This window comes from Saccopteryx bilineata, chromosome 9 (assembly GCF_036850765.1).
Source record: "Saccopteryx bilineata isolate mSacBil1 chromosome 9, mSacBil1_pri_phased_curated, whole genome shotgun sequence".
NCBI lineage: Eukaryota > Metazoa > Chordata > Mammalia > Chiroptera > Emballonuridae > Saccopteryx > Saccopteryx bilineata.
In genome coordinates, this window is record NC_089498.1 from 53,240,562 (window position 1) to 53,258,891 (window position 18,330).

Below are 18,330 nucleotides of genomic sequence, written 5' to 3' on the forward strand. Positions count from 1 at the left end.
ATTAGCTGAAATTCTTTATCACGTTGTCTTTCCACTGTCTATGCCTGCTCTGGTGGTCACCTGAAGCTTAGCACAACAGCAGATGTTTCCTTAGCAACCCATCAATATGAGACCTTGGAATACGGTGACTAAAATTATGCAATGTCTATTGTTTCTATCAATATTTGACTCAAATTAAGAAGTGACTTGACTTTCTGTCAACAAGACCATTAACTCAAATTTTTCCAAGTGATTTCTGTCAATTTTAATATCTTCCACCCGAGAGAGTCTATGCTGCCAGAATTTAAATAATTGAGCACATCTCCGGGAACCACTGTCTACTTGGATTTTCTCAAGTTTGATGAATATTAATCCTTTTAGTGTGGAATTATTTTGGGACGTGGCTAAGTTTCATTGAAGAATATGTAGAGCAGATTTCAGGTATAGGACATTCTCAGAGGAAACAGCTATGCAAAGGGGAATTGGGAGTGATATCATCTTCAGCAACTTAGTTTGAGACTCCATCCATCCACAGAGATAGATGACAAGGAGCCAGGTCAGTGGTGCTAAAAACACCTAGTCATTTTAAAAATCATTATCCCTCCTCTCAGTCTAATACCTAAAAACTGTATTCAATATGGCATGGAGTGACAGAAAGTAGGACTCCACCCTCACCTACAAGGCTCTGCAGCACAAAGAGAATGGTGCAAAGGGAAAATAATTAAGTTAAGTATGAGTTAGAAGTTTTTAAACAAGATGAAGGCTGAATCTTAAAACTTAAATAAAACAAAGTCATCTTAATAAACCAGGCAAGGATGTTCACGATCACTAATTCTGTTCTATACTGCATGAAGGTGGGTAACCAGTGCAATAAGACAAGAAAAAAATGAAAACGTAACAATTAGAAAGGAAGAAGTAGCTCTGTAATTTTAGATCATATTCTGTGTGATATATTCAATAATTACCCAGAAGAATTTACAAGTTATTACAACTAATAAATGTGGTGCTGCAGTGGATAAAATGTCAACCTAGAATGCTGAGGTCACCAGTTCAAAACCCCAGGTTTGCCTGGTCAAGGCACATATGGGAGTTGATGCTTCCTGATCCTCCCCCTCTTCTCACTCTCTCCCTTTCTAAAAATGAATAAATAAAATTTTAAAAAAAGAAATGAACATAAATTGCTGACAATATCATATACAAAAATTAATTGTATTTCTGTAGAAATATTTATAAGTAGTAGAAGATAAAAATTATTAAAAACTTATTTTTAAAACAACCCAAACAAAATATGCAAGACATCTAAATTAAAATTTTAAATATAAAAGAAAAATTTAAATCCTAGTTAAAAGAAAGTTTATATTATGATCATTAATTGGAGACCCAGCAGTTAGTTGTTAATTCTGCCCAAAATGATCAATGGAATCATGCCATCTCAATAAAAACCTATCAGAATTTTGTTGACATTGAAAAGTTGGTTCTAAAATTTATATAAAAATGAAAATAACTACAAAAATCCTAGGCAATCTTGAAGAAGAACAAAGGTGAAATGCGTATACTACCACATATGGGTTCTATTTGAGATATTGAAATAGTGTAGTGTTTGACACAAGCATCAAACCAGAGGAAGATTTAATGGCAGGTGCACCAGGTACATGCCCTGGGCTCTGATTTCTGAAGGACCCTGACTTCTGAAGGGCCCCACAAAACCCTAACTTTAAATCTTTTTCTAACATAAGGGGTCCAATATTTTTTTCTGCCCCGGGGCCTCAACCTACCTTAATCTGCCTCTGCCAACAACTAAAGCAGCAGACCAGAAAAGAAAGCCCAGAAATAGGTCCTGGCTGGTTGGCTCAGTGGTAGAGCATTGACTGTTGTGTGGAAGTCCCAGGTTTGATTCCAGCCAGTGCACACAGGAGAAGCGCCATCTGCTTCTCCACCCTTTCCCCTCTCCTTCCTCTCTATCTCTCTCTTCCCCTCCTGCAACCAAGGCTTCATTGGAGCAAAGTTGGCCTGGGTGCTGAGGATGGCTCCATGGCCTCTTCCTCAGGTGCTAAAATGACTCCAGTTGCAACTGAGCCATGCCCTGGATGGGACAGAGCATCAACCCCTAGTGGGTTTGCCAGGTGGATCCCAGTCAGGTGCACATGGGAGTCTGTCTTTCTGCCTCCCCACTTCTCACTTCAGAAAAAAAAATACAAAAAAAAAAAAAAAGAAAGAAGAAAAAAAGAAAGCCCAGAAATAGGCCCACACATATCCAGTCACCTAATTTAAAAAAAAGGTACTACCCATTTAATGAGTTTGGAAGAATAATTGTCTAACAATAGTACTGTATCAGGTGGCTATCTAAATGGGATAAATAGAAGTTTATCAATAAAGCTACTAAAAAACCATATGAGAATATATTTATAATTTTGGACTAGGCAAAGATTTCTTTAAAAAGACATAAAAACTGGCCCTGGCTGGTTGGCTCAGCGGTAGAGAGTAGGCCTGGCGTACGGGGGACCCGGGTTCGATTTCCGGCCAGGGCACATAGGAGAAGCGCCCATTTGCTTCTCCACCCCCCCCTCCTTCCTCTCTGTCTCTCTCTTCCCCTCCTGCAGCCAAGGCTCCATTGGAGCAAAGATGGCCCGGGCGCTGGGGATGGCTCCTTGGCCTCTGCCCCAGGCGCTAGAGTGGCTCTGGTCGCGGCAGAGCGACCCCCTCCCTGGAGGGGCAGAGCATCGCCCCCTGGTGGGCAGACCGTCGCCCCTGGTGGGCGTGCCGGGTGGATCCCGGTCGGGCGCATGCGGGAGTCTGACTGTCTCTCCCCGTTTCCAGCTTCGAAAAGATACAAAAAAAAAAAAACAAAAAAACCAGACATAAAAACTACTAAATATGAAGGCACATATTAATACATTGAACTCTGATAAAGTTAAGAACTCTGTTCACCAAAAGTGAATACTGGGAACAAGTCACAAACTTAAAAAATATTTGTGATACATATAAACAAAAAGGACATGAGAAATTACTCTGACAAATCAATAAGAAAGATATTGGCAACTTAATTTAAACAAAATACAAGACTTGAATAGGTATTTCACAAAAGGAGATATCTAAATAGCCAATAAGCCTATGAAAAAGTGTTCAACATTATTACGTATCATGGAAACAGAGAGTAAAGCCACTGTGAGATACCACTTTACACCTACAGGAATAGCCAAAATTAAAAGAACTAAAAATACCAACTCGATAAAAGTAGGTAGGGCAACCAGAATTAACACAATTGCTGGTGGAAGTGTAAATTCATATGATCACTTTGGAAAACTGGCAGTATCAATTAAAGCTAAACTCATACTTACCCCATGACCCACCAATTCTACTCCTGTGTAGATAATCAAAATTAGTGCATAAGTCTACCAAAAGACAAGTATAGAAATTTTCATTAGTTTTTTTCTTAACAGTCAAAAAATGGAAGCAATCCAATGGTCTATTAACAACAGAAGCGATAAACTGAGGTATATTCATTTAGTGAAACCCTACGTGGCAATGAAAATAAAAAATCTATTGTTACAATGTAACAACATGAATAAATTTTACAGACTTAATCGTGAATGAAAAAGCAAATCAAGGCAGTGTATGCATACACGTATACATGTGTGATTCCATCTATGTGAAGTTCATAAATGAACAAAATTGATGTAATATAATAGAAATCAGAATAGTATTTACTTTGTAAATATCAACTAAGAGAGATAATGAGGGGGCTTCTCTGATGTTAGAAATGTCTTATATCTTGATCTACAAAGTGGTTAGTAGAATTTATTCATTAACTTAAGATTTATGTTCTTTACAGTTTAGTACCTCCTTAAAAAAATAAAATAAAATGCAATTCAGAAGGAAAGCATAAAATATACCCTCTTAATATCTGAAACTGGCCCAAAAGCTGTGTGGAATTAGGTTGGGGGATGTGATTAGTGGAGTCCTCCACCCCAAGAGAAAGGAAAGCTCAACACAACATAGGCATTTATAAGTGGAAAAATAAATTTATTTTATTTTATGCCCTAGCAAGTTAACACCATTCAAACATTAGTATATAGCCTAATTTAAATATTATATAAATTATACTAACATTACAGAAATTACATTAACATATAGATAGTTAAAATAAGATTCATAACATGGGATCTGATTCATAGTAAACATTAAAAATTATACTATTATAAAATATATTATCAGTACTTATATTGCTGCTACTACTTTGCTACTACTGTTATGATTTTATTGTTGTTAGTGATGATTATTAGTGACTGCATTTGAATCAGAAACTCTCCCCATCAGTTTTTTCTCATGTCTCACTTCCACATCCCATCCTTCAGTCCACTCTTCTCATTTTCTCTGATTCCTCACGAAGGAGCAAAGCAATACTGGGTATGGGGAAATGGGTAGAGAACTATCTTTCAAAGCAGACTGTGGGCTGGAGATGAGATTTTGGGACAGGAGAGCCTGAGGGACATGCTCCCTCAGATAGGGAACTCACAAACTGCCAAAAGGGGGACTGAGCAGCCAATGTCATTCCACTTGCCCTCTTCTTTCAAGATCATCACACAGTCTTCATTACCAGTGTTATTGGGCTCATCTTTATTCCAGTTTAGGTAGGCCACCTTGTTTCCTGTTAGGTCCACAAAATGACCTTCAGTCTCCATATCTGTGATGCCCAGGAAGGCATCTCCCTTGGCGACAGCCAGGATGGCCTCGTTCTCTTCAGCATTCCTGGGGGTGGCCACAGAGCCCTGGAGCTCGGTGCACAGAGCTTTTACTTGGTCAAAGCTCATCTTTTCACCATTGGTCCAGAAGCCCTTATTTCCAACTTGTTTGCCCAGAGAGAGAAGCAGCACTAAAACAGAAAAAATATGGGTGATACTGACTTGTCTTTAGGCCTAGCCCAAGGTATTTTTCTAAACAAAAGCTTCTAGAGGAGAATTTCCACATGAAATATGGTATGTCCAGTTAAATTTGAATTTCAGGGAAACAATGATTTAAAAAAAAAATGAGTATCTACCATGCAACTTTGGGGACATACTTATACTTAAAAATGTAATTGTTGTTTACCTGAAGTTCAAATTTAACTAGGTGTCCTGTTCTTTTATTTGTTAAATCTGGCAAAGCCAATTCTAAGACAGACTGGAACAAAGGCTGTTCTTTGGATAAGAGTTCTAGAACACATGTAATTCGTCATTCTGAATTTTACTACAATATTAACTTGAGAATAAACACAAATGTCTGAGAATATTTGCCTCAGGCCACAAGGGCACAGAAGGAACTGGTTAGGCCCCATTGTCAGGTCTCGACATGAACACAACAAATGAAGGAGGCAGAGGTATCGTTTTAGCGGCACACACACACTGTTAGTAAAGGGGACAGCGTCAGGGTCTCTGGGGTCAGACTAACTTTCATTCATACACTACCTCTGCCACTTACTCGCTCTGGGCAGTTGAGCAAGTTATCTGATTTCTCTTTGCCTCGCTTTCTACTAAAAGGTTGAAAGGAATTCGTGAGATCAGAATATGAGAAACACCTAACTCGACCCTAGAAAGTTACACATACAGCATGTAGTAAATGTGTTACTGTCTACCTTCCTAAACAGCAGCTTCCTGAAAGGGAAGAAAAGGCTTACGCTTTTTGATACTGTTCAATTCTGATCGTAGAGCTTTCATCTCTGCAAGATCCAGGCCAGGGCCACAATCTAGAAAATTACAACAAAGTAAAAAAGCACTGTTGAGAAGAGATTTCAAAACTACAAATGAGTAAGGTATTTTATTTAAAATTTTTAAAAAATCTTGTACATTATTTGCTCTTTGAAGGAAAATAAAATATATTAAGAAGAAAAAGTATTTTTATTTCCATCCAACCCAAAGCATCATTTCTAACCCATTATATGTATTTAAAGCCACTTTACACACACACACCTACACATACATGAACACACATGCACTTTCTCATGGCCTACCATGATAGCACTCCATACACCCAGCTATGTATGCCCTGAGTTATTTTTCAAATAAACAGATCTATCATGGATAAAAAAGAAAAAGAAATCTCTTGGGGAATTATAATCTGCTAGTGAATATTGACTAAAAAGATTATAGGGTTTTTTCTTTAGTGAATTTTTGTTTTTGTTGCCTTTTTGGTTTTGTTTTCGTTTTCCCCAGCATTTGTTCTATTAATCAGTAAACCAAGATTTTTGTGACATGTACCTTATTTAAGGGGGGCAGGCATAAGGCAAGTAATGTGTAATAAATTGCAAAAATGGTCTCAATATGGTGCAATTTCTCTTGTTAAGATATGGAGTCTATTACCACACTCTGAATCTGGGCTGGTTCTGTGACTTGTTTTGACCAGTAGAATGTGACAGAGGCAGCAATATACACATTCTAAGCCCTCAGAAGGGAGAGTCCTACTCTTGGGAATCTTGTAATCACCTCTATGGGAACCAGCTGGGCTAGACTGTTAGAGGATGACAGACCTGAGGGTCAGGGTCAATTATCCTCATCACTCCAGCTTACAATTAAACAATAGTCAGACATATAAGTGAGAGCACTGGTCATCAGTTGATCACAAACACGTGTCTGAGTCCAGCTGAGCTCAGCAGAGAAATCACTTGGCAGATCCACAGAATTATGATTTAAATATGTGGCTGCATTTTTGTATTTGTTTCTTATGGATTAAAAAATAACTGGAATACCATGTTTAATGATGTTGTGAAAATAGACATAATAAGCCCAACACACATGTGGTCTATCTTCTCTCTTTTGGACTAGAGCCTCACATTGTGTCAGCGAAAGGAAAGCCAGGGCCCAGCTCCTTTAGGTAGTGCCTGGTAAAGGAGTGGCCCTGAGGATTTGCAAGTACCCAGGCACTGAGAGGAATCTCCTGAAGCTCTAGGTCAGGGGTCCTCAAACTACGGCCCCCGCGGGCTGCATGCGGCCCCCTGAGGCCATTTATCCGGCCCCCACCACACTTCCAGAAGAGGCACCTCTTTCATTGGTGGTCAATGAGAGGAGCATAGTTCCCATTGAAATACTGGTCAGTTTGTTGATTTAAATTTACTTGTTCTTTATTTTAAATATTGTATTTGTTCCCGTTTTGTTTTTTTACTTTAAAATAAGATATGTGCAGTGTGCATAGGGATTTGTTCATAGGTTTTTTTTTATAGTCTGGCCCTCCAACGGTCTGAGGGACAGTGAACTGGCCCCCTGTGTAAAAAGTTTGGGGACCCCTGCTCTAGGTAATCTAGAGAGAGGACTGAGGGTTCTGGGACAGGAAGCAGAGTTGGTTATCTTTCCGTGAAGCAGCAGATGAAAGGGCATCTCTCACCTAGTACTCAAAGTTCCAGGACCCTGGGAGCCCTCAACCTAGAGCTGGTAGAAGTTAGCTTCTTACCTGGACATATTCCAGGGTCTCCTTTTTGGCCCACTAGTCCTGGTAACCCAGAGGGACCTGGATTTCCTTGAGGCCCCAGCTTCCCAGGAGGGCCCTGCAAGCCCCTGATACCTTGGCCTATTGGATGATGAAGAAAACATAAATTATTATCTGGGTTATTCCTCTATTTCTCCAAGAGCCGGATGCCCAGTCCCTTCCCAGGAAAAAGAAGACATTAATCCAGGGCCAGCTTTCTAAACTACTATTTCCACTGACCCAGAGAAAAGAATCTCCCCATGTCCCTTGGGATAGCCTTCCAGGAAGGTCAACTCCTGAGCAGGCAGAATTACCACATGTCACCTACTCCTGTGTGGAAGTCTGTAAAACTAGAGAGTCAGAGCTGTGTCTGTTTTAAATTATAATATGTAGTTGATAGAAATACAACATATATAAATAGGATCTTACTCTCACATCTCCAAGTAGTTTTTTCTGAAAGCAAAGAGTCACAGAGATAGAGCAGCTCAAGCTGTACCTGGTTCGCCCTTTTCTCCCTTGGCGCCATCACGCCCATCTTTGCCTGGGAAGCCGTTGGTGCCTGGAAAACCACAGGTGACCACAGTGCAGGTCTTTTGGGGATTCTCACAGGATTCTGTTTCTGAGCAAGATGCTGTTATCACACTCAGGAGACGGAGAGAGAGTGATGGTAACAGAGACATGGTCCTCACCCTGGTGTGTGGAAAGTCGAGAAAGCTGATCTCATCCTGTTCAGATAATCAACATACATTTACCCCACATTCCCTCTATTTTATAACCTGTACTGGGCAGAGGTGATTAGAGCTGGATTATGCACCCATTTCTGCCTCCAGATGGGAGATTTGGAAAAATAAATCTTCCTTCTGATATTGTGTGATTAGTACGTTTTACAAAGGTAGGCACAACATGCAGTGGGGTGCCAGGGAGTGGGTCCTGCATGCCCTGGACTCTAGAATTACCACTACAGGACTGTGAGCATGCTTTCCGTGTCATCTAGGAGAGCAAATGGGCGCATATTGCCAGCACATTCCCGCCTGTTTGCTTAGGGTAGGAGGGAATGGAGACTCAGGAATCTGTAGGAGCTGCCTGTCTTCCCACCTCTCCCCTTCAGGCCCCTCTGACTCCTGCCTCCCATCTTCATATCTGGGCAGAATATTGCTCTTCAGGGCCAGTTAACCAACACTTGAACTTAATGGCAGGCACTAAGCTGAAGGCTGGTGATCCAGAGAGAAAGAGTCACTATTAGTCATTAATCCAGCCCAGAATTAACTTGAGTTTGCTTCCTCTGGAAGTTTTATTTCCTATTTAGAGACAGACTTACCAGAGGAAGCATTTATTTGGGAAATTCTCACTACCTTGTTCTTGGCAGGGTGCCAGATCCCTCCCCAGGTCCTGGTTGAAATTTTCTGTGTTCTCTGAGTCAAAAACACTGGCAGTTACCACCTTCCTTGACTCTCCTTCTCTTTGCTCAATCTTACCATCTACTTTGTCCTTCAAAGCTCTTTCAAAATCATCATATTTCAGGAAACCTCAGCAACTCAGTTTCATGGTTCTAATTCTTTATGGATTTCTTTGAAAATGAAAACAGTCTCCTTTGCAAATGGTCAGGTAAATGGAGGAAAGTCACGACTGCCCCAGAGTAGTCAGAGAAAGAGACACTCCTTGCATGGCTTCTGCTAAACAACTCCATACCTCCAATCCTCAGAACACCTCCTTGAGGCCTCCAAGTTCCAGTTAAGTCCCCAAATAAATCCAAGGCCTTATATCCATTCACCAGAAAGAACTTACTGAGGCTTCTGCAGAGCAGGGATGCAAAGACAAGGAAGCTGGCCCTCCAGCAAGGGGCCCTGGCAGAGAGATACCTCCGGGTGAGGAAGAAGTCTGGACCCACAACTGCAAGGCCCAATGAACCTGTGAACTGACACAGGCTGGCCTGGCCTTCAACCTCAGGTTAATAAACAACTCTTCTTAGAAGTACAGTGAAATCCTAGCTCTGGCTAGGGCTTTATTAAGGGCCTCTGACACAGTGCTGGGCAGCTGTTTGGGATTTAATACGGCACAAATTGTCTTTCAAATGGTTATTTATTCTTTACTGTGGTAAATATACATAACATAATACATTTTGACCATTATTAGGTGTACAATTTATCCGTATTAAGTACCTTGATGTTATTGCGCAGCCATGACCACTAAGCATCTCCATAACTTTTTCATCATCCCTAACTGAAACTCTGTATTCATTGAACAACAACTTTTAATCCCCACTCCCACCCTGCAGTTTCTGGCTACTACTGTTCTACTTTTTCTTTCCATAAATTTGACAACTCCAGGTAGCTTATATTCATAAAATCACACAATATTTGTCTTTTTGTGACTGGTTTATTTCACTTAACACATGTGTGTAGGGGGTTCATCCATATTGCAGCATATATCAGAATTTTCTTTGTTTTTAAGACTGAATAATATTCCATTTTATGTAAATATTACATTTTAGAAGCTTTAATTTTAATAGTCAAAAATACTAGAAGTAACCCAACTGTCATTGCACAAGAAAATAAATATATATAAACTGTGGAAAACTCATGGAAAAAAAAACAGACTATTGACTTGTAAAATAGTTTGAATGAGTCTCAAAGGTATTATGTAGCATAAAATAAATACAATCTCAAAAATTTACAAACTGTATGTTCTTTTGGTCTACTATTCTTGAAATGAAAAAAATTATAATAATAGAAAACAGATGGGTAGTCTGCAGGAATAAAGCTACAGGGAAGATATAATTATAAAGGTATAACATGAGAAAGATGCATTGGTGGTAACAAATGGCTCTGTGTCTTTATTACAGTGATGACATAAACATATGATTGTGAAAAACTTTTATAGAACTACACACCAAGAAAAAAAGAAATACAAGTAAATAATAGTTAAATCCAAGTAAGATCTATATCTTACTGTTGTATTGTTCCAGTATCAATTTCCTGATTTTCACACTTGTAGTATGGTATGTCAGGTCTTATCATTGGTGAATAGTGGATGAAGGGTAGATGAGACCTTTCGATACTGTTTTTTCCCACTTATATGTGAGACTAAAATTATTATTATTTTTTTAAATTTTCCAAAGAGACTATTAAGGAAATTGTGGGTATTCCAAAGACTATTCCTGCTTCCTTCAGAGCTTTGCCCCAGTTTCACACTGTGAATAGTCTATACAATGACTTGAAAGTGAGACAAAACTTCAAAAGTGATGTTCAAGGGAGACAATCTAAGTGGAATATAACGCTAACTTTATGAAACACAGTGGAGATAATTCTAAACAACATTTCCAGTAGGGATGTGATAAAATGTTGTGTTAGCTTGGAATGGTGAGGGAGCCCATCATAAAAGCTTCATATATATGTTACAGAGCCATGTTGTGGGGGTGCTACAGAGGCCTCCAAATACCAGAAGGAGTGTGGATGGGTAAGATTTCCTTCTAAAGTGCTTCCAATTAGACTGCCCTTGGCTTGTGGAGGGCCTAATTTCCTTACTTCCTACTAACCCATCCATCCCCTGTACCTTAAAAATGTCCAGAATGGCAGAGAAGTACATGCCTAAAGCAAATGACAGAAACCATAAGATCCAGGGCCTCGAAACAGTTGCAGGCAACTGTCTCTTCCTTACTCTGTAGCAGCTGCACCTTCCTATAGCTCCTGCTCCAAAGTGGCAGGAGGTGAAATAGGTAGCTGAATCCATGTCATGTTAGAGGTACTGGCTTTAATTACACTGCTTGCGTTTATTGAACACTTAGTACAGAGGTCAGGAAGCTACCTTCCAGATCCTGACATTTTCTGGAACTGGGTTGAGAAGAGGTGAGCCACTGCTCTGGGTTTGCCCCAGCTTGGAGATCCTTCTGCTCTCCAGAGTCTCCTACAGGCCTTTCCTTTTGTGGGATACCCCTCTCCACATGCATCATCCCCTGGAGACCCACTTTGCAGGCTACTTCAGAGATAAAGTCACTGTGGGAATATTTATAAAACATAGGTCCTCCCCACCCTTTCCAGAATTGCCTCCACCAGATTCCAATCTCACCTCAAGTGGCTTCAGAGACACTGCCTCTCTGACCAGAGGGGAGGACTGCCTTCCCTTCTACACCCACTTTTCTCTCACTGGGGTGGAGTCCCAGCCATGCCACTTCCCAGGTGGGTGACCTTGGCCAAGTTTCACCTCCTTCAGTTCCTTAGTTTCTTCAACCATGAACTAAGATCCCCTGCCTTGGTTGTGACATGGTGTGCCCTTTTCTGGTCCACACTCAGAATTCATGGAGTGCAGCCCAACATGCCAGAGCCTTCATTGCCTTCAGAATGACTATAGTCTTCTTGGGAAGCAGTGTTGCTAAATGGACCCTTTTGGGAGGTAGAATTAGAATCAGAAGGCTTGGTTTGAGCTCATAATTATAAGTTTAGACAAACCACATTTTCTAACGGAACCTCAGTTTTTCCACCTATAAAATAAGATTTTGAACCCCAGTTTTCTCCCACAAGGGTGCTGTGAGTGAGACAATGATGGTAAGTAGGAAATGTCAGTGCTCTCCAGGCAAAAACTACCAGGAACATGCCTAAACTCAAAAAAGTTTATTTGCTTCATTTTAGTTTTTAAATTTCATATTTATTATAAATAAGGATATTTCATAAATGATGAACCATATGACTTCTCAAGAACAGGTTGTCAGGAGTGATTTTTATGGGATTAGGACTTGTTTTAGGTGATTGGGGGGGAAGTTTTAGGAAATTCCTGTCTATACTACATAGGACCTGTCGAGAAGCCTAGGCAATTCTATAATTGAGTTATCTTTTTAAAAAATTTTTAACTTATTGCATTTACATGGATTCAAGTGTACCCCTGAATATAACTCCCTCACCCCCACTCCTGTGTCCCTTTTTATATTCCCGTTTCCCCCCTCTCTCTACCTCCCTCCCCCTTCCCTCTAGGATTTGCTGTTCTGTTATCTATATCTCTGTGTTATGTATATATAGTTTCATTAATCCCTTTACCTTCTCTGATCACATCCCCTCATCCTCCTTCCCTCTGATTGCTGTCCCTCTGGTCCCTGTGACCCCATCTCTGCCTCTATTCCTTTCCTCAGTTCACTTTGTTCATTAGATTGTACATATATATGAGATCATATGATATATTTCTTTCTCTGTCTGGCTTATTTCACTTAGCATAATAATCTCCAGGTCCATCCATGCTGTCACAAAAGGTAAGATTTCCTCCTTTTTCATAGCCACATAATATTTCATTGTGTATATGTACCACAGATTTTTAATCCACTAGTCTACTGACAGACACTTGGGCTGTTTCCCGATCTTTGCTATTATAAACAATACTCCAATAAACAAGAAAGTGCATATCTTCTTTTGAATCAGTGATTTGGTATTCTTAGGATATATTCCTAAAAGTGGGATAGCTCAGTCAAAAGGCAGTTCCATTTTTAACAATACCACTCTCAAATGCCATTAAGGAAAAAGATATAAAATATCATGGATACAAAAGACAGAGATGTAGCTCAGATTGATGATGAAACATCTCTAGAAAAAAATTTCAATTGCTTGGAAATCTTGGAGTTAAATGACAAAGAATTAAAAATAGAAGTCCTAAAAATACTCAGGGAAATACAAGAAAGCACAGAAAGGCAAATTTTTGTGCCCAAAAAACAATTCAATTAACAAAAAGAATACTTCACCAAGGAAATTGAAACTATAAAAAGGAACCAAACAGAGATGAAAAACTCAATACATGAACTGAAAAATTTGGTAACAATTTTAGCTAATAGAATAGGTCAGATAGAGGTGAAAATTAGTGACACAAAAGACAGGCAACTAGAGATACTACAGAGAAAAGAGGATAGAGACTCAAAAATTTTTAAAAAATGAGAAAGCCCTACAGGAATGGTCTGACTTTATCAGAAAGAGCAATATAAGAATAATGGGTATATCAGAAGGAGAAGAGAAAGAAAATGAAATGGAGAACATGTTTAAACAAATAATTGACAAGAACTTCCCAAGAATGAGGAAAGAATTAGAGTCTCGAATCCAAGAAGCAAACCCAAACAGACCTACTCCAAGACACATCATAATGAAATTATCACAAATCAATGACAAAAAAATCCTCAAGGCAGCCAGGGAAAAGAAGAATACAACATATATAGGAAGGCCCATTAGGCTATCATCAGATTTCCCAGAGGAAACTGTGCAAACCAGAAGGGAGTGGACCCCAATATTTAAAGTACTGAAAGATAAGAACTTCCATCCAAGAATACTATATCCATCAAAGCTATCCTTCAAATACAAAGGGGAAATAAAAACATTCACAGATATAGAGAAGATGAGGGAATTTATCAGCAGAAAACTTCACTTCAGGAAATACAAAAGGGCATTATCCAACCAGATACAAAGAACAAAACAAAACAAAATTACAAGTAAAAGCTCCAACAAGATCACAATAAAAACAAGATTAATCTATGACAACAAAAACAAAAAAGGGGAGAGGAAAAAGATTAACAGCAGCAAAGGAGGATGGAATGCAGAGGCACTCATGAGATAATGTACTACAATGAATATAATATATATCCTTTTTATTACCTAAGGGTAACCAACCCTGAAAAACCACTACAAAAACACATGGCTTAAAGAAAGAAGAAACAGAAGAAAGAAGTATGGAATACAACCAAAGAAAACCAAATGACAGAAAAACAAAAGAGAAGAACCAAACAAGATACAGAGCTATCAGAAAGCAATATATAAAATGGCAATAGGAAACCCTCAAGTGTCAATAATTACATTAAATGTAAATGGATTTAACACACCAATAAAAAGACACAGAGTAGCAGAGTGGATCAAAAAAAAAATACAACTATATGCTGCCTTCAAGAAACACATCTAAGCTACAAGGATAAAAACAAATTCAAAGTGAAAGGTTGAAAAATAATTATCCAAGAAAATAACATCCAAGGAAAGGCAGGTATAGCCATACTCATATCTAACAATGCTGATTACAGGACAACAAAGGTAATCAGAGACAAAGATGGTCATTTTATAATGATAAAGAGAACACTGAATTAAGAAGATATAACACTTCTTAATATATTTACACCAAACCAAGGAGCACCAAAGTATATAAGACATCTATTAACTGATGTAAAAATAAATACTGACAATAAAATCTTACTTGGAAACCTGAATACACAGCAATGTCTCTAGATTGTTCATCCATATAGAAAACCAATAAGGAAATATGGGCCTTAAACAAAACACTACAACAACTGGATATAATAGACATCTATAGGACATTTCATCCCAAAATGCCAGAGTATACATTTTTCTCCAGTATACATAGAACATGCTTAAAAATTGACCATATGTTGAGTCACAAAACTAACACTAACAAATTCAAAAAGATTAAAATTATACCAAGCATATTCTCTGACCATAAAGCTTTGAAACTAGAATTCAACTGCAAAAAAGAAGTAAACAAACCCACAAAAATGTGGAAATTAAACAACATACAGTAGTACCTTAAGATATAAACAGACCAACATACAAACTTTTTAAAGATATGAGCTGTGACTCAGTTCAAGATCCAAGCAAAATTCCGAGATATAAGTTGTAATTTGGGAAGCTGCTGCTAGTTGGCGCATTGGTGCAAGGTCCGGTATTGGCAGTTTGATATACGAGTTGACTGACTTACGAGCTCAGTTACAGAATGAATTAAATTTGTATCTCAAGGTACCGCTGTACTTCTAAAAAATGGGTGTATCAAAGAAGAAATAAAAGCAGAGATCAAAATATACATACAGAAAAATGAAAATGAAAATATGACATATCAGAATCTCTGGGATGCAGCACAAGTAGTAATAATAGAAATGTTCATATCACTACATCCTTATATGAACAAACAAGAAAGAGCCCAAGTGAACCACTTAACATCACATGTTAAGGAACTAGAAAAAGAAGAACAAAGGCAACCTAAAAGCAGAAGTAGAAAGGAAATAATAAAAATCAGAGCAGAAATAAATGAAATAGAGAACAAAAAAACTATAGAAAAAAATCAATAAAACAAGGAGCTGGTTCTTTGAAAAGATCAACAAAATTGACAAACCCTTGGCAAGATTCACTAAGTAAAAAAGAGAAAGGACTCATATGAACAATATCCAAAATAAAAGAGAAGAAATCACTACAGATATAGATACACAAAGAATATTTTTAGAGTACTATGAAAAACTATATGCCACCAAATTTAACAAACTAGAAGAAATGGATAAATTTCTAGAACAATACAATCTTCCTAGACTGAGTCACAAAGAAGTAGATAGCCTAAACAGACTCATAAGCAGGGAGGAAATAAAAACAACTATCAAAAACCTCCCAAAAAATAAAAGTCCAGGGCCAGACAGCTATACTAGTGAATTCTATCAAACATTCAATAAAGATTTGGTTTCTATTCTACTCAAAGTCTTCCAAAAAATTGAAGAAGAAGCAATACTTCCAAACACATTTTATGAGGTCAACATAACCCTCATACCAAAACCTGGCAAGGACAACACAAAAAAAGAAAACTACAGACCACTATCTCTAATGATACAGATGCTAAAATTCTAAACAAAATACTAGCAAATTGAATACAACAACACATTAAAAAAATAATTCATCATGATCAAGTGGGATTCATCCTGGAATCACAAGGATGTTTCAACATATGTAAAATAGTTAATGTAATACACCATATCAACAAAACAAAGAACAAAAACCACATGATCTTATCAATAGATGCAGAAAAGGCATTCTATAAAATACATCATTTTATGTTTAAAACACTCAACAAAATAGGTATAGAAGAAAAATATCTCAACATAATAAAGGTCATTTATGTAAAACCATCAGCTAACATCATATTAAATGGTAAAAAACTGAAAACTTTTCCGCTAAAATCAGAACAAGACTAGACTGCCCACTCTCTCCACTCTTATTCAACATAGTGCTGGAAGTCATAGCCAGAGCAATCAGACAAGAGAAAGAAATAAAAGGCATTTATATTGGGAAAGAAGAAGTAAAGGTTTCACTTTTTGCAGATGATATGATCCTGTACATCGAAAACCCCAAAATCTTCACAAAAGAACTATTCAAAACAATAAACCAATACAGTAAGGTCACAGGATACAAATTAATATACAGAAGTCTATTGCTTTTCTATATGCCAACAATAAAACATCAGAAAATGAACTCAAAAAAATAATCTTTTTTACACTTGCAACAACAACAACAAAATACCTAGGAATTAACAAAACAAAGAATTAAGAACCTATATAATAAAAACTACAAAGCATTGTTAAGGAAAATTGAAAAAGATACATTGAAATTAAAAAAATATATTATTTTTTGTTCTTGGATAGGAAGAATAAATATAGTCAAAATGATCATATTACCCAAATCAATATACAAGTTTAATGCAATTCCCATCAAAATCCTAATGTCAGTTTTTAATTTTTAATTTTTTTTTATTTTTCTGAAGTTAGGAACGGGGAGAGACGGACTCCCGCATGCGCCCGACCGGGATCCACCCGGCACGCCCACCAGGGGGCTATGCTCTGCCCACCAGGGGGCGATGCTCTGCCCCTCCGGGGCATCGCTCTGTCATGACCAGGGCCACTCTAGTGCCTGGGGCAGAGGCCAAGGAGCCATCCTCAGCGCCCGGGCCATCTTTGCTCCAATGGAGCCTCGGCTGCAAGAGGGGAAGAGAGAGACAGAGAGGAAGGAGAGGGGGAGGGGTGGAGAAGCAGATGGGCGCTTCTCCTATGTGCCCTGGCTGGGAATCGAACCCAGGACTTCTGCATGCCAGGCCAACGCTCTACCACTGAGCCAACTGGCCAGGGCCCTAATGTCAGTTTTTAAAGAAATGGAATAAAAAGTCATCAGGTTTATATGGAACTATAAAAAATTCTGAATAGTCAAAGTAATCCTAAGGAAAAGGAACAAAGCTGGTGGCATTACAATACCTAACTTCAAATTATGTTATAGAGCTATAATAATCAAAACAGCATTGTATTGACAGAAAAATACACACTCAGACCAATGGAACAGAATACAGAGCCCAGAAATAAAACTACATATATATGGTCAAATCATCATTGATAAAAGAGCCAAAAACACACAATGGAGAAAGGAAAGCCTCTTTAATAAATGGTGCTGGGAAAACTAGAGAGCCATGTGCAAAAGAATGAAACTTGACTACAGTTTGTCCCCTTGTACCAAAATTAATTCAAAATGTATCAAAGACCTAAATATAAGACTTGAAATAATAAATTACATAGAAGAAGACATAGGTACTAAACTCATGGACCTTGCCCATAAAGAATATTTTATGAATTTTATTTCAAAGGCAAAAGAAGTGAAGGCAAAGATAAATGAATGTGACTACATCAGACTAAGAAGCGTTTGCACAGCTAAAGAAACTGACAACAAAACAGGCAACTAAATGGGAGACAACATTTTCAAGCAACAGCTCAGATAAGGGCCTAATATCCAAAATATACAAAGAAATCACGAAACTCAACAACAAAAAAGCAAACAATTCAATAAAAAATGGGAAGAGCACATGAACAGACACTTCTCCCAGGAAGAAATACAATACAAATGGCCAATAGATATATGAAAAGATTAATATCTTCACTAGCTATTAGAGAAATGCAAATCAAAACTACAGTGAAATACCACCTCACCCCTGTTAGACTAGCTTTTATCAACAAGACAGGTAATAATAAGTGTTGGAGAGGATGTGGAGAAAAAGAAACACTCATTTACTGTTGGTGGAAATGTAAAGTAGTACAACCATTATTGAAGATAGTATTATGGTTCCTCAAAAAATTAAGAATAAAACTACCATATG

General features: G+C 38.1%; 1 protein-coding gene across 3 annotated transcripts; it reads right to left on the bottom strand.

Moving 5' to 3' along the window:
- Nucleotides 1–3,981: 3,981 nt before the first annotated feature.
- On the bottom strand, nt 3,982–9,327 carry MBL2 (mannose binding lectin 2). Of its 3 annotated transcripts, none has more exons than XM_066242812.1 (5): nt 9,199–9,327; nt 7,910–8,103; nt 7,399–7,515; nt 5,633–5,701; nt 3,982–4,852 (listed from the first exon to the last, which is right to left on the bottom strand). In XM_066242812.1, the coding sequence occupies exons 2-5, from the start codon at nt 8,091–8,093 to the stop codon at nt 4,479–4,481; spliced, it is 744 nt and encodes a 247-aa protein (XP_066098909.1). In that variant the 5' UTR covers nt 8,094–8,103; nt 9,199–9,327; the 3' UTR covers nt 3,982–4,478. The 3 variants fall into 3 exon arrangements, with proteins under 3 accessions (XP_066098909.1, XP_066098910.1, XP_066098911.1); XM_066242813.1 differs by having other exon boundaries at nt 7,910–8,138; nt 9,199–9,301; XM_066242814.1 differs by having other exon boundaries at nt 9,103–9,241.
- Between the last annotated feature and the right edge of the window lie 9,003 nt (nt 9,328–18,330).

Bases quoted from the DNA above. Each gene is read 5' to 3' on its own strand.
- MBL2 (XM_066242812.1), bottom strand. From the start codon at position 8,093: ATGTCTCTGTTACCATCACTCTCTCTCCGTCTCCTGAGTGTGATAACA. The intron at 7,516-7,909 runs GTACAGCTTGAG...ATCATCCAATAG, and splicing joins GGGAGAAAAGGGCGAACCAG to GCCAAGGTATCAGGGGCTTG. The intron at 4,853-5,632 runs GTAAGCCTTTTC...TTTCTGTTTTAG, and splicing joins ATTGAACAGTATCAAAAAGC to TGCTGCTTCTCTCTCTGGGC.